At 41.6% G+C, this 23727-nt stretch overlaps 1 protein-coding gene across 2 annotated transcripts; it reads right to left on the reverse strand.

Annotated features, from left to right (window-relative positions):
- Nucleotides 1–13784: 13784 nt before the first annotated feature.
- LOC148015610 (microtubule-associated protein 70-1-like) lies at nucleotides 13785–20120 on the reverse strand. 2 transcript variants are annotated; one of them, XM_087664920.1, is made up of 11 exons: nucleotides 19706–20120; nucleotides 19207–19292; nucleotides 18937–19002; nucleotides 18592–18786; nucleotides 16562–16732; nucleotides 16275–16433; nucleotides 15330–15479; nucleotides 15026–15097; nucleotides 14566–14905; nucleotides 14353–14471; nucleotides 13785–14141 (listed from the first exon to the last, which is right to left on the reverse strand). In XM_087664920.1, the coding sequence occupies exons 1-11, from the start codon at nucleotides 19932–19934 to the stop codon at nucleotides 13977–13979; spliced, it is 1752 nt and encodes a 583-aa protein (XP_087521046.1). In that variant the 5' UTR covers nucleotides 19935–20120; the 3' UTR covers nucleotides 13785–13976. The 2 variants fall into 2 exon arrangements, with proteins under 2 accessions (XP_087521046.1, XP_087521047.1); XM_087664921.1 differs by lacking the exon at nucleotides 18937–19002.
- Between the last annotated feature and the right edge of the window lie 3607 nt (nucleotides 20121–23727).

Raw genomic sequence — 23727 nt, forward strand, 5'->3', positions numbered from 1 at the left:
GCTAATTTCCTTTGGACGGATGACTGTGAAGAAGCCTTTAATACTCTAAAACAATGCGTGATACATGCACCTATTTTACAGCCTCCTGATTGGACGAAGGAGTTCCATGTGCACACATATGCATCAATTGAAGGGCTAGGTGTTGTCTTATCTTAAAAGGGCCCTTCTAAATTAGATCAACCCATCTATTATGCAAGCCGAAAAGTCACTGATAGGGAATGGAACTATACAGTGACAGAGCTGGAGTGCTTGGCAATGGTGTTTGCCCTAGAGAAGTTTCGCCACTACCTACTGTCTACCCACTTTAAATTTTATGTGGATCATGAGACCCTGTCCTTCCTGATAAAAAAAGCAGACGTGAAAGGACGAATGATGAGATGGCTCCTTCTATTCCAGGAGTTTGACTTTGAAGTAATTACCAAGCCTAGTCGTTCCCATGTTCTGGCTGATCATCTGTCGCGTATCCCACAGATTGTAGACGAGGAGTAGGATGATCCAGACCTCCCTGATGCTTCCCTATTCCTGGTAGAAACGGTAACCCCCTAGTATGCAGACATTGCCAATCTGCTGGCAACCCAACAATACCCTCCTGGCATTTTTAGTCTGGAAAGGAAGAATCTTATGTTAGAATCAGCCCCCTACAACGTGTTAGGCGGTGCACTATACAAGAAAGGCAAAGATGAAGTGCTCAGAAGATGCGTTGCAGGAGATGAGATTGGGATTGTTTTGCAGGCTTGCCATGACGAGCCGTGTGGAGGCCACTTTGCAGGAGAAGCTACAGCCAGGAAGGCTTTGCTAGTAGGTTACTAGTGCCCGACCATTCATAAGGATGCCTATGACTACTGCAAGTGATGTGATGCTTGTCAGCGAATGGGGAAACTCACTAAAACAAGTGCCGTGGCATTGCAACCTATCTTTCCTTTGAAGCCGTTCGAGAAGTGGGGCATCGACTTCGTCGGCCCAATCGATCCTCCCACTAGAAGAAAACACAACATATACATACATCTTGGTATGTACGGATTATGTCACAAAGTGGTGTGAAGCTAAAGCCCTAAAGCGGGACGATGGTAACAGCGTGGCCCTGTTCATGTACGAGAATATCATCACCCGTTTTGGCAGTCCCCTAGAGCTGGTAAGTGACAGAGGCACTCATTTCATTAATAAATTCATGGAAGAATTAACAGAGCTGTATAAGATCCGCAATCGCAAGTCCACTCCTTATTACCCCAGAGCCAATGGCCAAGTCGAAGTCACCAATCGCATCCTCTGCTCGATCCTAACAAGGACAATTACCACACATCGTCGTGACTGGGATGATCGACTTACAGAGGCCCTCTAGGCATACAGAACCTCCCATAAAGCAGCAACATGACAGACCCCTTTTCAGCTGGTGTATGGTACAGAAGCTATTTTTCCTGTTGAACTGGAATTGCCCTCTTTGCGAGTGGCTATCAAAGAGCATTTGGGGGACAATGATTCACTGCAACGTCATCTCCTGCACTTGGAATGTTTGGACAAAACTCATAGGATGGCTCTATATTGCATGGAATGTTGAGATATCGAGCTCCACTCGTGATACGCCAGGGTGACCGTTGTGTATTTATGTCACCGACTTGTCAGTTGCAGATGCGGTTGGTACACCGCCCCTGAATAATAGCTACATGATAGCTATCCTTATCTACTCTAGTTCGTGGCTCAGTTAGTATGCCACCTTAGTTAGTTGAGTTTGGTTTTGAGACCCATATCTAGGGTTCTTCTATTTCTTTGTACTTGAGTTCTTTTGGCTTACACAACTAAGAAGAGGAAAACTGTTTTCAGCCTCCACCCTTGTGTGTCTTCCCCCATTGTGCAAGCAAGAAAGCTTCAAGCGAGACTCCTTCCTTCTCTCCCACAATCTTGACATGGTATCAGAGCCTTGTTCATGGTAAGGAGCTCAAGAAAGCAAGCCAAGCTCGCGGTGTTCTAGTAAGAGGAGCAGTGTTGCTTTCATTTTCTGTTTTGGGAGCAGATCTCTGCAGGTAGCACAGCGGGAAATTGCAGGAGTGCATTGTCTCAGGTTGAGACGCCCTTCGCGGTGAAGCAAGAGGGCAGTATATGCTGCGGCAAGGGCTTTAGCCCTTGGCGACCTTGTTTTTTTGATTTGAGGCCATTTCGGGGCCTATTTTGCAGACGGAAGTTTTCTGCACGCACTCAGAAAAAGGCTCAGTTTTATGCTGTGCAGCCACTGTTCTACAGGTCGGTGAAAAGTTACTGTAGAAATTGCATCGTATGCTTGTGCGCAGAGACATTGGGAGTTTCAGAATCATCCTTGGTTCTTGTTTATGCAAAATCGTCACTAGGAAGTGACTGTGTGGTCAAATACCACTTTCGCCAGTTTTGCAGATTTGCCCTTGTGAGGGTGAAGTTGTGTTTTTTTGCAGTGACAGAATTTTTTGCAGTATTCTGTAATGGCATCTGATTCTCTTTCACAGATTGTCACTGAAAAGCTTGACAAGAACAACTTCCAAGCATGGAAGTTTAGAATGACGAATTTCCTTATGGGAAAAGGATATTGGGAATTTGTTGCAGGAAATGAAGAAGAACCAGTTCTTCCTGATGTTCCCAATCAACAGCAAATGCAGGCATTTAAAACATGGCATGAGAGAGCCAGGAAAGTTATGTACTGGCTGTCTATCAGCATTTCAGACTCTATGATTGTGCATATTCAGGATGCAAGTACGCCAAAGGAGGCATGGGATACTTTGTCAAAAATGTATAGCACAAATACGCAAGCCAAGAAAATGCAGCTCAAGCAAGAGTTGCACAATGTGCAAAGAGAAAATATGAGCATCAACGACTACCACATGAAGGTGAAGAAGATTGCAGATGCACTTGCTTCCATTGGGTCACCAGTGGAAGATGATGATTTAGTTTCTGTGACCTTGAATGGTTTAGGAAAGGATTATGCACAGTTTCGGACATCCATTTCAGTTCGTGAAAGATTTCCTGATTTTGAGGAGTTGATTGCTCTTCTAATTTCTGAGGAACAGAGAAATGGTGGTGCATCTTCTTCAGGAGGAACTTCAAAAGAAGCTGTCTTCTACTCAAATGCTGGAAGAGGTAGAGGCAGAGGTAGAGGAGGCCGATTTAGAGGCCGTGGCAGAAATCAGAATATGCAGCAAACTCAAGAAAACCAGTCCTATGGAGGAGAACGTGGTAACTCTAGAGGCAGGGGGAGCCAAAGAGGTCGTGGTGGATGGCAAAGAGGCCAAAATGCAAACAGTAATGTTGAATGCTACTATTGTGGTAAAATGGGTCATATGGCTAAAGACTGCTATAAAAAGCAGAATGACATCATGAATGGGAAACTGCAACAAGGGAATTATGCATCTTCTAGTAGACAAGGTGATGACAGAAATGAGCACTTGTTTATGGTGCAGCACATGAACAATTCTGTGAAAAATGCAGAAGAAAGCAATGATGTATGGTATGTTGACTCAGGTGCATCAAACCACATGACAGGTCATGCAGAATGGATGGAGGATGCAAGAAAAATGGAAAAACCAGGATTTGTGGAGACTGGTGATGATACTGCACATCCTATTGTGCAGATTGGAAAAATTCCTTTGTCTATGCAGGATGGGAAAAATAAATACTTGTCCGATGTATTTCATGTCCCGAATATCACCAAGAATCTGGTTTCAGTTGGTCAAATGGTTGAGCAGGGCTTGCAGGTCAGATTTAATCCTCATGGATGCTTTGTTGAGGATATGAAAAATAAAGGTCGCTTGATAGCAAAAGGAAAAAAGAAGGGCAGAATGTTTACATTGGATGCAGACATGTCTGAATTGAGTGCAGCAATGTTTGCACATGGGACCGGTGTAGTTGCAGATATTGATATCTGGCATAAACGCATTGGTCATGTTAATGTACAATGACTTAAATCAATGCAGGCCCAAAATATTGTTGCAGGATTGCCAAAATTCAAGGTTGCAAAAATGCATAAGGTATGTGAAGCCTGTCAGTTTGGAAAACATGCAAGGAAACCATTTCCTAGACATGTTCAAGAGAGTGAGAAGCCATTGGAATTAATCCACTCTGATGTGTGGACAACTAAAGCTGCATCTCTTGGAGGCTGTCATTATTTTGTCAGTTTTATTGATGACTATAGCAGAAAAGTTTGGGTGTATTTTATGAAAAAGAAAAGTGAAGTTTTTGGGCATTTCAAAACTCTTAAAGCGATGGTTGAAAAAGAAACAGGCCTGCAGATAAAATGCCTAAGGTCAGATGGAGGGGGAGAGTACCTCTCAAATGAGTTTGCAAGGTTCCTGCAGGAGCATGGCATAAAGCAGCAATATTCATGCAGTCATATCCCACAACAAAATGGAATTGCAGAAAGGAAAAACAGGCATATTGGAGAGGTATCTCGTGCCATGCTCAATGAAAAAGACTTGCCAGATTTTTATTGGGCTGAAGCAGTTGCTACAGCAGTCTACATAATGAACAGGACTCCCACTGCAGCAATACATGGAATGACTCCAGAGGAGAGGTATACTGGTAGGAAACCAGATATTTCTCATTTGAAAATTTTTGGTTGCATTACCTATGTACATGTGCCAGATGAGTTGAGATCCAAGTTGGATCCAAAAGCTGAGAAGTGCATCTTTATTGGTTACTCTCTGTAGCAAAAATGGTATAGATGCTATAACCCTTCTACTCGTAAGTTTATAGTGAGCAGAGATGTTGTTTTTGATGAGATGAGTAGCTGGTATAAACCAGTAAATGTGATTGATGATGTAGATGCACAAAATGGTAATGCTGCACAAAATTCACAGCAGCAGTCACAAAATATTAGTGGACCTGGAGCGTCCTCTAGCAGTGGTTCACATGCTTCGCCATGGACAGGCAGATTGAGATCAGGAGAATCTTCTCAAAGCAATGCAGATAGTGGTATGCAGGTATCACGAAAAGGAAAAGAGAAGGTTGATCAGCCCATGTTTGATGTGAATGCAGGTCACTCTTATGTGGATGGTGAATCCAGTGGCTCAGAACAGAGCATTGATGATGAGTTGGGTATCCCTTCTATTGTTACACCTGGAGTAAGGAAGACCAGGGATGTTTTGAGAGCACCTGGGAGTGAACCTACTTTGCGCAGGTCTACGAGAGCTAGGTATCCTGTGGATAGGCTGAAATATGATGGATTTACAGCCATTCACTATGCATATATGGTCAAAGTGATACAGGAACCAGAACCCACATCTTTTGAGCAAGCCATGGGAAAAGAAAAATGGGAGAAAGCCATGGATGAAGAAATGGATGCCTTGGAAGTAAATGCTACATGGGAGTTAGTACCTTTGCCTAAAGGTAAGAATGCAATTGGCTGTAAGTGGGTTTATAAGGTGAAGCACAATGCAGATGGTTCTGTGAACAGATACAAGGCAAGATTAGTAGTCAAGGGGTATGCACAAACATATGGCATTGACTATGAAGAAATATTCAGTCCAGTTGCAAGGATGGCAACTGTAAGAGTAGTCATTGCTATGGCTGCATCAAAGGGATGGTCTTTACATCAGATGGATGTAAAGAATGCCTTCTTGCATGGTGATTTGCAAGAAGAGGTCTATATGGAGCAGCCACCAGGTTATGTGCATGCTGTTCATCCTGAGTGTGTTTGCAGGTTGAAGAAAGCCTTGTATGGCTTGAAGCAAGCACCTAGAGCATGGTCTGACAAGATAGGACAGTATCTTGTCACTATTGGCTTTCAGATTTCCAAGGCAGATTTCTCACTTTATGTGAGAAAAACAGAGAAAGGTATTATGCTACTTGTCATTTATGTTGATGATTTGATTATGACAGGTGACAGTGATGAAGATATCCTTCATGTGAAAATGCTATTGAAGCAGAAGTTTGAGATGAAGGATTTGGGAGAGCTGCGTTATTTCTTGGGCATTGAGGTGATTAGATCACCAAGTGGGATACAGCTCTTGCAGAGGCAGTATGGATTGGACATGCTGTCCAAATATGGGATGACAGGTTGTAAGCCTATTTTAGTTCCTTTGGAGCAAAATGTGAAGCTGAGCACAGATGCAGGTGAGCTTCTAGAAGACCCTACTATGTACAGGCGCATAGTAGGAAGTTTGATTTATATGACTATTACCAGGCCAGATTTGAGCTATGCTGTTGGATTGGTAAGTCAGTTTATGCAGGCTCCAAGGAAACCACATTTGGATGCGGCTAGACGCATACTCAGGTATGTGAAGTCCACATTGCAGTATGGACTATTTTATGAGACTGGGGTTCAGATACAGTTACATGGATACACTGATGCTGATTGGGCTGGTAGTATTTTTGATAGATGATCTATCAGTGGATATGTGTTCTCTTTTGGGAGTGCTGCAGTCACTTGGAGCAGCAAGAAACAGCCTACAGTTGCCTTGTCGAGCACAGAGGCTGAGTATAGGGGTGCAGCAATGGCTGCATGTGAGGTAGCTTGGTTGCATAAGCTACTTTATGATATGCATCAGTCTACAGATGGACCAGTTGTCATTTATTGTGACAACATGAGTAGTATACACTTGGCAAATAACCCAGTCTATCATGCTAGAACAAAGCACATTGAGGTGCATTATCACTATGTGCGAGAGAGGGTTTTACTAGGTCTTATTGATCTAGTTTATGTCAGCACAGAGAATCAGGTAGCTGATATATTCACGAAGGCATTGGGCGCAGAGAAGCTGCGCAAGTTCAGAGACCTGCTTGGTGTGCAGGAATTGGGATTGAGCTCGAGGGGGAGTGTTGAGATATCGAGCTCCACTCGTGATACGCCAGGGTGACCGTTGTGTATTTATGTCACTGACTTGTCAGTTGCAGATGCGGTTGGTACACCGCCCCTGAATAATAGCTACATGATAGCTATCCTTATCTACTCTAGTTCTGGCTCAGTTAGTATGCCACCTTAGTTAGTTGAGTTTGGTTTTGAGACCCATATCTAGGGTTCTTCTATTTCTTTGTACTTGAGTTCTTTTTGGCTTACACAACTAAGAAGAGGAAAACTGTTTTCAGCCTCCACCCTTGTGTGTCTTCCCCCATTGTGCAAGCAAGAAAGCTTCAAGCGAGACTCCTTCCTTCTCTCCCACAATCTTGACATGGAAGCCATGCAAGCTCGACGTAAGGCTTACCATGACAGCGTCATCAAGCACAAGGAGTTCAAAGAAGGTGATTTGGTCCTAGCCTATGATTCACGATTTGGCAAGTTTCCTGGCAAGCTCCAACAGCAGTGGATGGGTCCATATAAGGTACTTGCTGTCAACCCCAATGGCTCTGTCCAAGTGCAGACCGTTGATGCCTCTGATGATCCCTTCCTGATCAATGGATATTGCCTGAAGAAGTACTTCCCTCCCTGGGGATCTTGACAATCACGATCACCTGATCTTTTCCCCCGTTGGCGTGGCACTATCACTCTTATGATGTTACTTCTGATAGCCATTTTTCAGCCACTCCTGATGAGGTGGACGCAACCTTCTGTCCCCTCAGCCCCACCTTCCAGCCCTGATCTCTTATCCTCTATTTTCCACCAGCGGCAGTGGCGAGGTTGGTCCTGACAAATGGTATTTCGACCATTCTCTTGCTTAAATTAAAAAAAAAAAGGAAAAAAAATATACATATCGGTCATGGGAGAAAAGGACTTTGGTCCCTGTCATGCCAACCTATTCTTTGAGAAACAGTGGAGATGCCCTCGGGAATATGAGAAAAAAAAAGAAACAACAACAAAACATAAACAAAAGAAAAGAAAAGAAAAGAAAAACAAAACAAGAAAAGAAGAAAAAAACTGTTATGGGAGAAAAGGAAGAAATTCCCTGTCATAGCAGGCCTCGTTTCAAGAAAAGGTGTTTAACACCCTTGGGCGGGAAGCTGGATGTGGAAAAGGTGGCAACACCGAGCAGTCCAGAAAGTGGATTCATCAATTAACATCGCCAGGATCCAGTTCCGAAGCTGTCTCCCTTGGTACGCTGTGTCCTGTGCCTTTCTGCAGAGCGTTTGACAGTCCTCTATAGTAGACGCCATGTTCCTATCTAACCCCATGTTCAATCTGATGGCTACCTCCCTGGGTACGCCTCTTCAACAACTGACGACGCGATCTTCATCGACAAACAATCGAGTGACGCGAACTTTCATCCTAACCAGATGGGGAAGTGAGTATGGTTGCCCTCTGTAACTATCAATCAGAGAGTGAGACAGAGGGTGGGGCGAGTGACCAGTCTTTTCCCTTCAAATCAAATGAGAGGTGAGAAGTGTTGCATGCACGGGATGGGCCTCTCAATGCACAAAACACGATCTGTTCTTGTGCATTGCACCATAAGGCTCCCTGGCCTTCCTTCTCGCACCGTATGCCGGCACAGGGTGGGATGCACAGTTGCACCATCAAATGCGCACAAGGCATACAATCTTTACACAAGTGACCGTGAGGATTACATCAATGGGTTTCAGGAAAGGGCTGCCCTCTGTATCTTTCAGCAGAGCGTGAGATAGAGGGTGGGCTAAGTGTGACTGGAGTTTCTTCAATCAATTACCGAGAGGTGAGGATTGAGGGATGTTACGATCTTTGGAGCAAGGTATATTCTCTTTTTCTTATACACCCACGAGGTGGGTCTCTGCCATCAACACAGGACACATCATTCTGCTTTATACACTGCACTATAAGGCTCCCTGGTCTTTCTCCTTTGCACCTATGCCAGACGGGTTGGATGCACTGATGCACCATCAATTGTGCACCCTGGCATACTCCCTCTGCACCATTCCTTTGTCAAATCCTAAACCGGGTGTTAGATACAGACATCACTCGATGAATAATGATTGAAACTCAGATGCCCGTAATGGAGCGAGTGACTGTTCTCTCATCCCATCTGAGTGCTGTAAGCTGAGTGACTCTCCTTCGTCAGCGACACCGACTCGACGAGATTCATCAACCAGCTACCTCCCTGGGTGCTGCCGTGTGGTCCTTGCCACAAAGGACGTGTGTTGTGAAGATACCTTGGTACCTCCTGCAACCGACAACGACAGTGGACGTGCCATCGATCGTCAACCTTGATTCTCGACAATATGGGCCAAGTTTTTCTAACCCTACACTTTTTGTTGTCAGTAATGTTCATGTTTTAAGTGTGGGGACGTTAGTGGTTGGTCTGTCGTGTGGTATTAGGTCCCTGTTGCTCGGACAACCCTACCCATTAAGGTTTTAAGTGTGGGGACGTGTCCCTGCGCGTCTACATTGCATACTGCCTTGCATATGCCTCACTTTGATCATGCACATATGCCATGACTTTCTGTTACACTCCTGGGTCCCTTCCCCACCCACCCGTCCACTGTCACCCCTCCCTTGGGGTTGTTCCTCCTCCATTTCTCTTTTTCCCTTATTTTGCTATGTTTCCATGTGAACGCACCCTACGTTTCCCCACATTCCAATCTAAACTTATTGCCCTGTTCATCCCTTTGAGCTGTCCAATTTTCCTTTTTACCTATCCCTATTCTGATGCACGGTTTTTGAGTTATTAATTTTTGACGGGTTTTACGTACATTAGACGATTTTCCATGTAAACGTGCTTTTCTTACTTCGGAACCGTGATCTGACATCATAGACCTGACAATCCCTTTCCCCTTGATATTTTTTCTTTTTACTCCGTGTCATTTCGATGCACGGTTTGTCAAATATTAATTTTTACGGTTTTTCGGGACCTTTTCGTACGTTTTTTTGATATTTTTCCATGTGAACCTACCTTGTTTGCACCGGAATTTCAATTTAACTTGACAGCCGTGTCCACCGCACCTTTCCCTATATTTTCCCTTTTTTCTCCCCCTTATTTTGAATTTTAGATTTATTATTATTAATTTTTAAAAGTGTTTTTGAGTGTCTTTTTGGTATTTTTTGCATGTGAACGCCTCCTCACCCTATCGGAACTACGTTTTAACGTGACAGGCCTGTGAACTCCGTCCCCCGCACAGTTGTCGTTTTTGCTGCCCCCTGTTCCGGTGAACCGATATTCTGTTATTAATTTTCGACCGTATTTGCGTGTGTCCTTTTTACGTTTTTCCCATGTGAATGCGTCCTATTGCGGTCGAAACAGTGTTTTGACATGATAGGGTTGTTGGACGCGTTCTTTTGCACATTTTTCCTTCTTTCCGCCTTGCATTCCGATGAGCGGATTTCCTGAAATTAATCCCCGTATGTGTTTTCGGGGCCGTTTTTTGTGTTTTTTGCATGTGCACGCTCTTTATTCCCCCAGGAACCCCAGTTGACCTTTTCCCCTATCTTCCCCCTGCCGTTTGGTACATTTTTTATTTTTACGCCATTTCGTTTCGATAATCGGATTGTGAGATATTAATTTTTTTCTTCTTTTCACGTGTTTCGCACGACTCGTCTCGCGCGTGAACGCCCGCATTTGTGGTTTTACGCATCTTGCCACGCCTGATCGCGTACGCGCCCCCCGTGCCGCTGTCCCGACGCCATTCCAATCCCGCCACGGTAAAATTTTTTTACCCCGCCCCACGCCTGCGCACGGGACGGGGGCACGTCTTTCTTTTAATTCATTTATTTCTTATTTTAACCCACACAAAACACAAATCTTTATTATTTTTCAATACCCAAATCTTTATTTTATTTTATTTTAAAAAAACTGAATTTTATCCCCCCCCCCTTTCGCGTCTGTTGAAACCACCTCCCCCCCTTCCCTCTTCTCTCTCCTTCTTTCTCTCTCTCTTCTTCTTCTTCTTCTTCTTCTTTCTACCTTCTCTCTCCCCGACCCCTCCCTCTATCTCCTCTCTCCTCCTGCCATCCTGTTTTTTCCTCCTTCCTCATCTCCTCCCGCTCCCTCCTCCCTTCATCACCCCTTCCTCCTCTCCTTCCCCCACCTCCTCCCTTCATCATCCATGCCTCCTCTCCTCTCCTCCCGCTCCCTCCTCCCTTCATCACCCCTTCCTCCTCTCCTTCCCCCACCTCCTCCCTTCATCATCCATCCCTCCCCTCCTCTCCTCCCGCTCCCTCCTCCCTTCATTACCCCTCCCTCCTCTCCCCTCTCCAGCCGCCGCCGCCTGGGTTGAGGGCGTCTATCGCCCGCCGCCTGGGTACCGAAGCCCCCCGCCAGGGCATTGTCGCCCCCGCCTGGGCATTGTCTCCCCCCGCCAGGGCATTGCCAACCGTCGCCTGGGACCAGCAGCCCGCCGCCAGTGTCTTGCAGCTCGTTGTCTTTGCTTGCTATCGCCTCCCCAACGCCGTTGGCGCCTCCACCCTGCGCCCTCCCTCCCAGAAGCCGCCGCTTGGTTCCAGAAGCTCGCCGCCAAGGCCTCGCTTCGCCGCCGGGACGCCTCATCGCCGCCAGGGCCACCGCTGTCGACGCTCGCCGCCGCCGTGTTCAGCCGTCTCCACTGCCCGCTCTGTCGCCGCCGTCGCCGCCGTCGCCTGCGTCGCCGCCCTCCTCCTCCTCTTCCTGCCCTCCTCTTCCTCCTCCTCCTCCTCCTCCTTCCCCTTAACTGCAGGTTAGTTAGCCTTTTCTTTTCCATTTAATTAATCTTAATTAATTAACCCAACCTAAGTTAAACTAACCCCCCCTAAGTTGAACTAACCCACCTTAGTTAACCTAACCCCCCCTAAGTTGAACTAACCCACCTTAGTTAACCTAACCCCCCCCCTAAGTTAAACTAACCCCACCCTAGGTTAGTCTAACCCAACCTAGGTCACACTAACCCTATTTTAGTTAGACTAATCCTAACCCTAGGTTTCTTAACCCTAACTAGGTTCCACTAACCCTAGTTGGGTTAGTTAACCCCCTGCATTAACTAACCCCACCCCCTAGTTACACTAACCCTAGCACAGTTAGACTAACCTAAGTTGAGTTATCTAACCCTAGCTTAGTTACACTAACCCCACTTAGGTTAGTCTTCTCTGACTTGCCTTAACTTACTTATCTGACTTAACCCAGACTACCCTAGTTTCATTTGACTAACCTGACCTAACCGAGCTTGACTTATATGACTTACCCTAACTTCCATGCCTTAGCTGACTTAATTTGACCTTACTTACCAAACTAAGGTGATTTTCCTGATTTAACTGATTTAATTAATTTATAAATTAATTTCCACTCAAAAAAATTTCAAAGAAAAATCTAAAAATTCCCTTCACTTTTTGCAAATTTTTGGAAATTTGTTAGCTAGAAATTTCAACCCCCAAAATTACAGAAAATTCCCTATTTGCCAATTTATTCTAAAATTACCTTAAAATGCAGAAAATTCATTTTAAATTAGACAAAAATACAGTAAAAATTCTGAAAAATTCCAAAAAATTTCCACCCACCCCCTTGACATTTTTCCATTTCTTTTTCCCTTTAAAATATTTTTATATCCGGTATCCCTATTTAAAACAATTTATTAAAACAAAAAGGGCTAACACACAAAACTTTACCATAAAAATCCCTATCTTATTTTCATACCCTAAATTATGGATATTTCCTAACTCGCTGAAATTTTCTTTTTACTTCATCCCCTATCCCTCTTTAATTATTCTTCCGTTTGAAAAAAAAAAAAACAAAACAATAAATACACAACTACATACAATTTATTAAAAAACAAATCCAGCAAAACACACATAATTCCAATCCCCACACATAATACCCCCTCAAATACCAAACAAACATAATATAATATTTAAAACGAAAACAACAAACAAACAAACTCTATCCTAATACATCATAATAAAATTAACAATCATACTCAAACTCAACCCATCCACTAAGGTGTTGTCTTTGTTGTTCAGTCAGTGGTCTTTCCTTTTCTTTTACTAGATTCATTCCTTTAGGGGGACTCTTTCGTGCGCCTTTAGGCCATTGCATACACACCCCTTCCAGGTATTTATTTTATGTGCTTTATTTATTTTCATTTTCCCCCTTAATCAATCATCCTTTGTATCTTGCCATGATTCCATGAGTTTTCATCAGCAATCTTGTATTTATTCTATGTTTCAGTCTTGTGGGTTCTAGTACATTTTATGCTCATTTTGACAACCATTGTACACTTAACATGTAATCTATTCTGCCTTGCCACAATTTTTTTTCTCTATAACCCCCGTCGCTATTAGCCTCGCAAACTAAACTGCACGCGTCGCTATTGGCATTGCAATATGCATCACAAACCATCACTATCAGCGTCAATATTTGCATCGCAAAAGGTAATAGTGACGGTTCCATGGAGACACTAATACCGATGCATTTAGCGATAACGAGGGGAATTGTTTTTAATGAAAAATTTCGTCGCTTTGAACGTCACTATGAGGCTTGTATATTGTAATGATACAACCTTATCTTCATTTTACAAAATATATTGTATGATATGTAAATATACTAATATTGGTTATAAATGTGAGTAACAACATTATTCTCCTTGTAATCTCATTTACCTTCTTGCTTGATATGCTAACACAATTATGGGAATGTTGTATTTCATGTCGTATAACATAGAAATACTAGCCCACATAACTCAATTGTAGTGAAGTTATAAGAGGTTCATTGCATGGTGTGAAAACTCCACCTTATGAAGTACTTCAAAGTGTTATTGAAATTTTAGTTTCCACACATTGGATGACTAGAGGTGGTGCAATGTAAGGGACCAAATGCAAAATATTCAAATCATTGTAGTACATCATGTCTATAAAATTGAGTAGGCATAAGTGGAAATGTTGAAAACCAAAAGAGTAAAAATTTTCTCAATCTTAAAATTATCATAACCTGACAAATGATCTTAAACATTTCCTTAATTAGACCAACTTTGAAAAAAAGAGATGTTTTCTTGCAAGTTTTGGGGTAGCTTGAAGGTATCTCGTATGGAGAAACATGCAATTTACAAAATCATTCGAAACTCTCTTTTACGAAACCATCACTTGCACAAGAAGCTGGAAAGAGGCATGTCCCGTCTTATTGAGAATACAAACTACTTGATACAACTTCAAAACACACTAATTATCTAGTAACAATTGGTGTTGGCTTATTATTACTATTTTTGGAATGGTCATTGAGGTGGCATTTGAGTATAAGCTCTTTTTCCATGGCAGCTACTTCTCGTCGCATTCGCTTTCCTTCGACTTCCATGGTTCGTTGCAATCCAGTCACTTTCTTTTCTAACATCTGATAGTTAAAAACAAATTATATGTTAAAATTTGACCATAGTTACATAATATTTGTTTTTCCATATGTAGCTAGAAACCATAGTTGGTTATCTTGCAAGTATATCATTCATTTGTGTAATCATATTAGGTAGTATTGATTTTTGCACATATAGCTAAAAACCACTTTTCTTAATAATCAACTATATCAAATAACTTGAATCAAGCCTAACCTCAATAGCATTTTCTTTGTCTTGTAGTGCTCGATCTTTCTCTTGGCATGCCTTTCTAAGTGCAATCACTTCTTTTTGCAAGACATCATAGAGGTGGCCAGACACATAATCCTCATGATCTAAGGATTGCAAGTCAATTGCTCACGGTTTTGTTTGTGACACAAAAATGTTAACAATTAACAATGCATAAAATACCAACATCAAAGTACGTACTATTGCCCCCAAGGAGTTGATCTTGGTTTTGATGGTCATTGTCGATTATTTCTCCACAATTGTAGCTTGTATGCACATATTTAGGATGATGATTTAAAGATTTTGACATAGACTTCACATCAACTTTGTTCAATAAGTCCTTTTGAGATGAATCAACATCGAAGGAGCCTCGTCCATTAGATGCTTTGTGCCTTGAAAGATATTGTTTAGTGAAACTAGGGTGATCAACAATGCTAGTAGTTGTACTTATGGTTGTCGATCGACTAATCATCTTGTGTGAGGATGCCTTTGTATGGATCAAGCTTTCTTCTAAAACCTTAAGTCGTAGTTGAAATTTTTCCTAAGACCAACAATAGAATTAGGTGTTCATTACTATTACCAAACAAAATATACTTCTAAGTGGGTCCTACATTTTTTCGTGTGTATTATGAATGTCTTATAAGCATGGGGCTTGAAAAACCTTGATTTGAGCTTCTGATTTGGCAGTACGCTCCATCAATGTCAATTTGTCTCGAAGTTGTTGCATCTCATTCTATAGACATCACAGACATGTACACATGCATGCATATACCAAACACTAATTAATCACATTTAGATCAATTGGCCGCAGTGCACGTAAAAATAATCCAATTTTGGTCAATGTTCTTGAATTCTCAAGTGGTAAATTTTTTTATTAGGCCATGTTTATTCATTATTAGTGTTGAGCTTTGTACCCAACCTAATAGTGACAAACATTAGATTTAGTGTTTTAATAGAATTATTACCTGCAAGAAACGCCTTTCTTCCAACCACTTTCTCACAGGCATGACTTGATGATCACCTGCATCTTTCCATCCATTCGCAGCTACTATTGCTACTCTATTAGCTGTAACCTTTACTCGTGCAAGCTCACGTTCAAGAGTTTTCTTCTCTTCCTAGATTTTACAAGCATTTCATTACTAGTTATAAGCAAGTGAATTCAACTATGCATACCTGCCCATGAAATTTTTAAGATGGACTATTCTAGCTACATTGTTCTGGCCCCTTTGAAAAGTTAAAAAGGATAAATTTAAGGCATGTGATTCTCCAAAGGGATAATAGTTTAGTGGTCCACGATCTAACATTCGAAATGTCAATATTCTTAAGATCTAATTGTAGATCTTATTATTATGGGAAAAAAGAAAATTTATTTGTAGATCTCCTTATTATAAATTAGAAATTCCTATGAGCTCATTAATATCTCAATGCTTTGAATCCATGAAGAAATAACAATTTTTAGATTTGGATAAGTGCTACTTTATTATTTCAATGAGGACTCTTCCTATGATTTGCATCACCTAATTTATACTTGGCTTATCTTAAGACATTGAATATGTATACTTGTTCAACCTCATAGCTTAAATAGTCATATATAAAGTTCTTTTCCTTTTTAAATTTACTAACGCACAATTGGATGCATGTTATGCTAAAGGTATGTGTATTGATAAACAAGCTATAGTATTGCTTGATAGTAATAATACTTTTGTAATCTAATAAAAAACTGAAGAAAATGTATGGATCGAAAGGTTAATGAATGGCTTGTTTGTTCTGTAGTTTTTGTCTAAAATTGCATGTCACCGAAGAGACAAGGGTTACTATGAGTATATGAGGAAACATACCTTCTTCTTTAAGTAAATCTTATAAAGCATACAAGAAGCATACTTACCATATAATTGGGAAACTGTATATACCTCCAATTGTTGTAGTTGACGTTGAAAGTCACGGGTAATGTTTTCAGCATGAGATGCACTTGAAAGAACTTGCTCTTCTAACTCTACTAGGCTGTTACTTAGCTTTTCTATCTCTGTGATTTTTTGTCGATGCAATTTGTCAAGTAATTTGTTTGTTTCCTATTATCATGACATAGTGAATCATGCACATAAATTAGACCTTTCAAAGTTTCTTGCTATGTATCGCCAAGAGTTATTTATGTCATGCTAAAACAATTAGCTCATGAATTGGCATTTTTAAAATGTACCTGAGAAACTTCAATTTGCTTAATAAGCTCTTGATTGCGATTTTGCAAGTCATCTACCATAGATGCTTTGGCAGTGGACAACTCTACTTTTTTCTCGGCCTCGAGTAAAGCTGATTCTTTAAGTTTCATCAATCTATCCAAAGCTTTGTTGTCATCTTGTAATCTAGATAGCTAATGCAATAGAAATATGATTGTGAGGGCACCACCAATAATAACATGATCACACACACACACACACACACACACACACTCTCTCTCTCTCTCTCTCTCTCTCTCTCTCTCTCTCTCTCTCTCTCTCTCTCTCTCTCTCTCTCTCTCTCTCTCTCTCTCTCTTTGTGTAATATTTTATTTTTACCATGTATAGAAACCCTAACTAGGGTGAAAACCATTGTAAAATATAAAGTTTAAACACAAAAAGTTAAAAGAACCTGATCACTCAAAAGGCCAAGGGTTAACAATGGTAAGTTGGGCAAAAATGCAAATCCTACTCTGTTCCACATGGGCACACACATGCATATACACACATCCAACCACCCCTTGTGTGTGTGTGTGTGTGTGTGTGTGTGTGTGTGTGTGTGTGTGTGTGTCCCCACCCACATGCACATGCATGCTTACACATACACCTTGAGTATATTCACACATATATATTTTGTGAATCTGTACATCTCTCTCTCTCTCTCTCTCTCTCTCTCTCTCTCTCTCTCTCTCTCTCTCTCTCTCCTCGAACACATAGAGTACACACACTATATTTTTTGTGAGTCTATACATCTTATTCTTGTTGATATTACAAATAACTAATTTACATTCTTTGGATCTTATCTAATCACATAAAGAGAAAAATTCAAGTCACTATCAAGGTAATATCAATCTAGATGTAAAAACCATATACATATGCGGCCTTGAAGCTTCATCAAAACTCAAGAGGGGTTTGGTATAGGTAAGGTCTAATTAAAAACCGTTGATATATGCATTTTCCATGAACAAAATATAACATTTTTCTATTCAACATGTAGTACCATTTGTTTGTAAAAATTGTCTAAAGAAGGGGTTAAAAAAATCCATTTTGTTGAACCCATGTGAGTGTGAAGTGATTTGAAATAGTTTAAGTCTCCACATTAGAGATCACATATTTGTCTTTGCTCCAAGAATATTGAAGGAAAATATCACACACAAAGTATAGGCTTGTACCATAAAGTGATCTAAATGGGAGAGAAACAAGACTCCACTTAAACAAGGTCTTTTACATAGGACCCATGGACAAGCATACATGGATGTATGCATGAGGTACATGCATAAAAAGATACATTTGTACATACATACTCATTTTAACAATATTATAATCAATTCAATTTGGCTCTCTTGAGGGTTTTGAAGAAATCGCACAATCCTTTCAAAGCCACTAATAAAGCTTACAAAAGTTTCAAAGCCACCAAGGAAAAGACCTTCTAAATATGAATTGTAGGGCTCTCAAAGCGACGTTTAACGGAAATAAGCTATAGTTTATGGAAAGGAAATGAGATTGGGTAGAGTGATAAGTCGTTAGTGGTCACATTGGCTGCGGCATGAGCTTTCAGGCCCGTGCTAGCCTACCAATATACTGCCTGGGCCCTGCGCATAAACCTAACTAAAGGTGCCTGCCTATACAACCTAATATATTATCTCTACATAAGATCTCAGAAAATGGCGGGCCCGGGACCCCTACATCGACATTCCAGTCTCCAGACTCAGCGCCAACAGGCAAGTCAAATTAAGTGGGCTGTCTTGGCCGGACTCTGGAAGCTCAAATATCGGATATATGAAATCAGTTATCATTATAATAGGACGTTAATAATCATGCAGGCGCGCATGCCCAATCATCTGATCTGTTGACGCTTTAATGTGGATTATCAGATTTCGTAAACTCTTCATGATCAGCTAGCTACTTAATATGATTAAATATATGAATGATTAGTAATTAGAGTCGCGCTCCCCCGCCCCCGCCCCCGCCCCCGCCCCCGCTGACAACATTAAACAATTATATTGTGGCATACCTCTTGGCGTGCAAGCTTGAGGTCCGACTCGATGGGGGCGAGGATGGCCTCGATTGGGGGCATGTCAGAGTAGTACCCCTCCTTCATCATCATCATCACCTCCGAATTGTTGATCCTTCTCAACGTGGCCTCCGTCGCACACTGAGCCGCCACCGCTGCTTTCTTCTCCTCTTGCAGCCGTTTTATCTCCAAATTCTGCTCACAAGCATGCACGTTCATAAGGTTAATATCCTATACTACTACACCTAACCATTACTACTACTTATCCCAACAGTACACGTCTTGTTATACTATAATCTTATTAACAACTTAATTAAGCTGCTAATTTGCAGTAATAATCGTCACCTTGTTCTCGACGAGAATCTCTGTTCTTTCTAATCTCTCGTGAACTCGAGCAACCTCCTCGGACATCTGATGGAATTCATTGTATAGTACTTAATTTCAATTAGGCAGTGACTCTTATAATACATTCAAATTGACCGCGCTTAACCGACTTCATAAGTAGATATTTCTAAGAAAATAATTGTCACATCTATAATACAGCCCATATGAGGCAATATAGCTCGAGATACAAAGCATCCATTGATGTATTTTTATGTAGGAGTATTGGACAACCTCCTGGAGAGCTTTCTCCCTGGAGCGCTCATTCAACTTCAGGGCTTTAACCTCCGCTTGTGTGCCTAGCAGCTCTCGATTCTTGGCTGTGATAATAAAGTCACCACAATATAGTTATCATCAACAAGTAATTATTATTTTAGGTTGACTGTAAGCAAAAGCGTCCGCTTGAAGAGAGAGAGGGTGTGTGTGTGTGTGCGCGCGCGCGCGCGCCTGTGCGTGTGTGTGAGTACTGTGAGTCATGAGTGAGTGTGTGATCATAGAAACCAGACTATTTGTACGTGTCCTACTACATGAGTATATATTGATCACCCAATTAGAGAATTACTGCATGAATAACTTCATGAAGAGCCACTGTAGTCTGTATGGATGGATTACTGAAGAGGTACTTCACATGATGGAGTATGATAGGAGTCAATAATTAGAGAAATAATATAATGATTGAATGTTGTATTTAGAAGGTGGATTGTTATCATTATGATCATTATAATTAGTTTACCTCGGATCTCATTCTCAAGGCGGTCTATCTCAGCCTTGATGGGGTCTGATCCAATCAAAAGATTGGGGTCATCCAGAGGATCCTCGTATATGGCCGGCAGTAGGACACTGTCGATGACCCGAGTCACGGTCCCCTTATCATGAATGTAGCTACCATGATTAAGAAGCTGATGATCGTCATATTGACCATGCAGATATTGATCATGAGCACTCAATATGCTGCAGCTCATCTTTGCAATGCAATTGATGAATACAACTGCAACAAGTACTAGCTAAATATTGGTTTAAGCAAATTAGCTACTACTGGCAGCTAGAGCCTTGGTATTGTGCCATCAACTTATATACTAAGCATAAGGCCGGCTTGTATTGATCAGTGAACTGATCATGTGCTACTGCAGCCTCGCATGCTTGCTACAATCTGCATGCCTTAAATAGCCACGTAATTATGATAATTAGCATCAAGAACTAATGATTAGCAACCACGTAAGCTACAATCTGCGTAAGACTTAATTAACTAAGCATGTAGGTGTGCGATTGTCGACATAATTGACAGGCCACCGGATTGTCGAACCTAAAATATAATGGAGGGGTAGGGGCAGCGTCGCAAGCGGCCTACAGTTAATGGCGCATATGTTGTTGTTATGCATAGTTTACATATAATATATAATCTGCGTGTGTAAGCCGAATATAATAGGATATTAGCATATTATAATGATATCTACTGCATTGTATAGATATAATAACCTGTTAAAGCAAATAGCGAACAAGAGTAATTAATTAGGTTAATGAAGATGGCAACGACCCTGACAACAACATCGATTCCGGGGGGGGAGGGAGAGAGAGAGAGCATATTGTCGAGATAAAGAAAGGGAAAATTAGAAAAGAGAACATTATCGAGACCGGTAACCAACCCTAACCAAACAGATGCCGACATCCAAGGTCACCCCTCAACAATAAAATCGTTGTCTTTCGACAAATTATACTCTCATGCCTTTGGTTTCCAGCCTTAATATACGACCTTCCAAGCTTCTGAAATTATTCTAATAGTAATCTAGTCCGATTTGGCCAAAAGTCGACCATCACTCAGCCTTAGGCCTTATAAATGTCACCATCCGTTATACCAAACATTGAACAGCAGCTGAGCACATAATCTATGATATGAGATGGATGGATGGATGGATGTAGCGTCCACCCGTAACGAATTGCTCAATTCACTAGGACAACGTCCATCTTGCGAACTTTGCAAAAACGTGCCTGTTAAAGGGTTGCTGACTCATTTTCTTTTGGGGGGGGCGCACATAATTATATGATGTAATTCTTGGAATAAACAAGTTGCGCACCATTAAGCTACAAGGTTTCTCTGCCAACTTTCAAAATTATTTTCTATGAAGAGTCTACTCAAGCTACGATAATTTGAAACATGATGTAAAATCGTGGAATCAACTTGCAAGCCATTAAACTAAGAGGATTTCGTATACCAACTTTTCTAATTCTTTTCCGTAAACACTAGTCAAGCTTTGATTTGAATGTGTAGTGTTCTTGGAAAGCATCATTGACAAGCACTCTTCTCCGACTTAGAAATACCCTTCTTGTGGAAAAGTTCAACAATCAAAGGTAGGCTTATTTAACCTCATATAAAAGTCAATTACTCAAGTCCAATAGCATATATCTTTTTAAAACTAGCACACACCTATTAGTATTGACCCAAACAAGGGCATGCGAAATAAGTGTGTTTACAAGTAAAATTTGTTGAAGCGTACGATGGAAGCATTAAACTAGTCATATTTGGTTCACTTTGACTAGGCTTACTTTTTTAAAAACATCGACCTTGGATGATGGTTCCACTTGAGCAAAATAATAATAGGTATCTCAATGGACATAGCTAAAGAGGCATCGAAATTGCTAGCGAATAAGCTTTGCAAGCTAGGCTACTTGCTTGAGGCTATCCCTATTGATGAATAGTTGTGATGGCTATGGTCATCTATCAATTGTGTCACTTAGAGGTATGACATGTCTATGAAGGGAAACAAAGAATGGTTAGAAGGTTAAAAAAACAACCATAAAATATAACATGTGATATGTTAGTTCATGTATTGAACTACATGAGTAATTTCATACACAAAGATGTAGGGTGGAGAGGTGGCACAATTCTCTAACAAGTTTTAAACACATGGGTTGTGCCCTCGGATGTTGTCTATCATAATACAAAGGCTTCAAGTTTGTGTATATAGTAGTACTAGACTTGCACAAACTTACATTACAAGAACTAGGCCTGTAGACACCCATATTAATGCATTTCCTCAACCTTTAAAAAAACCTTATAAGTGTATCTAAGATTGTGCTTAACATCATTTCACAAGACTAGGATTAATAATCGTGTGTATTTCACAAAGAATAAGCACAGTCTTTAATGCATTTTTAAACATGCTAGGATTGCAATTTTCCTTTAAGTTAAACTAATGTTTTAACACCCTTTGTTTGTACTTTTAATATGTTGCTTCATGCAAAAATAAACATGTTCTATGTTTTAAAAAAAAGGAAAACCAAGGAGCTATTGGTTGTTGCAGAACTATGGTTGAAGCTATAGTTTTGTAATCAATATGTAATATTTCTGTTGAAAAATATTACTAGCCCGCGTGAGACTCATGCAAATGACAAATTTCAACCTTGAAGTTATCGACGGTGAAATCTTTAAGATGTATGCGAAGTATCATGACTTTCCACTGGCAAAACGGGACCGAAGTAAAAGAACCCGCATAACCGCAGGTGAGCATCCTCTTGGGAGGAGGTCAAGAGGATAATAATAGGATAATTGCAAATTTTTTTATTACCTTTCCCCAGCCGAAGCGTGGCTGAGGGAAGGGGATGAGCTGAATTGGGAAACTGTGGAGGTGGAAGGGGGGGATAGCCATGCAAGGCAACACGTGGGAGGGAGCCCTCACCCCCCCTCTTCCTATAAATACCCCCCCCCCCCCCCCCCCCCCCTTCTAAGGGGTGAAGAAGGAGGGTCGTGAGGCTGATAGTCGTGAGAAGAGGGAAGAAGGACTACTGTGGAAGACCAGGTGTGGAAGAGGAGGAAGAAGCTGTCGTGTTGTTGCGCCGTGAGGAGGAGTGGAAGTCGCCAATCGAGTTGAACGTCGCCACCTAGCTGTCAACCCGAGCTGCTGCTGTCATTTCGCCTCCCGCCCGCCAACAAGCCGTCATCAAAATCGTCGCCCCCGCTTCCATGTAGATTGCTCACTGCCACAAAAGCTTCCAAGAAGCTTCTTGGGAAGCTTCTAAGGGGGCTCTCTAAGCCCCCTTTTCCATTGCATTCTTACACAAGGGGTTTTTACCCCCAGGAATTAAGCCCTTCCCCTTGCCTCCCCTAGGAATTAAGGGCTTTCCCCTTGCATCCCCCAAAATCCATTTTTACCCCGGTTGTGAACCCTTCTCGTGGATTCCCCCACACAAGTTCTTTAAAGCCATTTTACCCCTTCTCGTGGATTCCCACACAAGTCCTTTAAAGCCTCCCATTGCATTCCCACACAAGCCATATTAGCAGGTTTTAAACCCTCTTTTCCATTGGTTCTCCTTAAGTTCACTCTACCCGTCAGATTTAAAACCATCCTTCCTATTGCAACTCCCATAAGCCTATTTTTCTAGCCGGTTAAAAGGCCCTTCCCTTTTGAACCCTCCGAAAGCCCAAATTTATTTTCCCTCTTAAGCTTCGTAGTGGAAGCCTATAAGGCCTTTCCACTAGTTCCCTAATACGCCTTTCCAAGGCTTTGAAGGAGAGGGAGCTACAAAGCACTTCCCACTCGATTTCCCCCATAATTTCCTTAAAACCTCGGGATTTTCATTAAACAAAGAAGGCCCAAGCTCTAAACCCCTTACTAAGGCCTTCCAAAGCCCAATTCCACAAGATGGTGCTTCGGTCAAGGAAGCTGTACCGCAAAGGGAATTTTGTGTACGAGGGAGACGGACCAAGATCATAAGTCTGCGGCCAAGGCAAGATGGTCGAATTCACGATGGCCCCTAAAA

Source organism: Lygodium microphyllum, chromosome 24 (genome assembly GCF_053477565.2).
Source record: "Lygodium microphyllum isolate KBCC chromosome 24, Lygodium_microphyllum_v1.1.10, whole genome shotgun sequence".
Lineage (NCBI taxonomy): Eukaryota > Viridiplantae > Streptophyta > Polypodiopsida > Schizaeales > Lygodiaceae > Lygodium > Lygodium microphyllum.

Coding starts and splice junctions, on each gene's coding strand:
- LOC148015610 (XM_087664920.1), bottom strand. CDS start 19,934: ATGAGCTGCAGCATATTGAGTGCTCATGATCAATATCTGCATGGTCAA. Junction 19,003..19,206: donor GGGAGAAAGCTCTCCAGGAG/GTTGTCCAATAC, acceptor GAATTCCATCAG/ATGTCCGAGGAGGTTGCTCG. Junction 16,733..18,591: donor TCAAGCTTGCACGCCAAGAG/GTATGCCACAAT, acceptor CTATTGCATTAG/CTATCTAGATTACAAGATGA.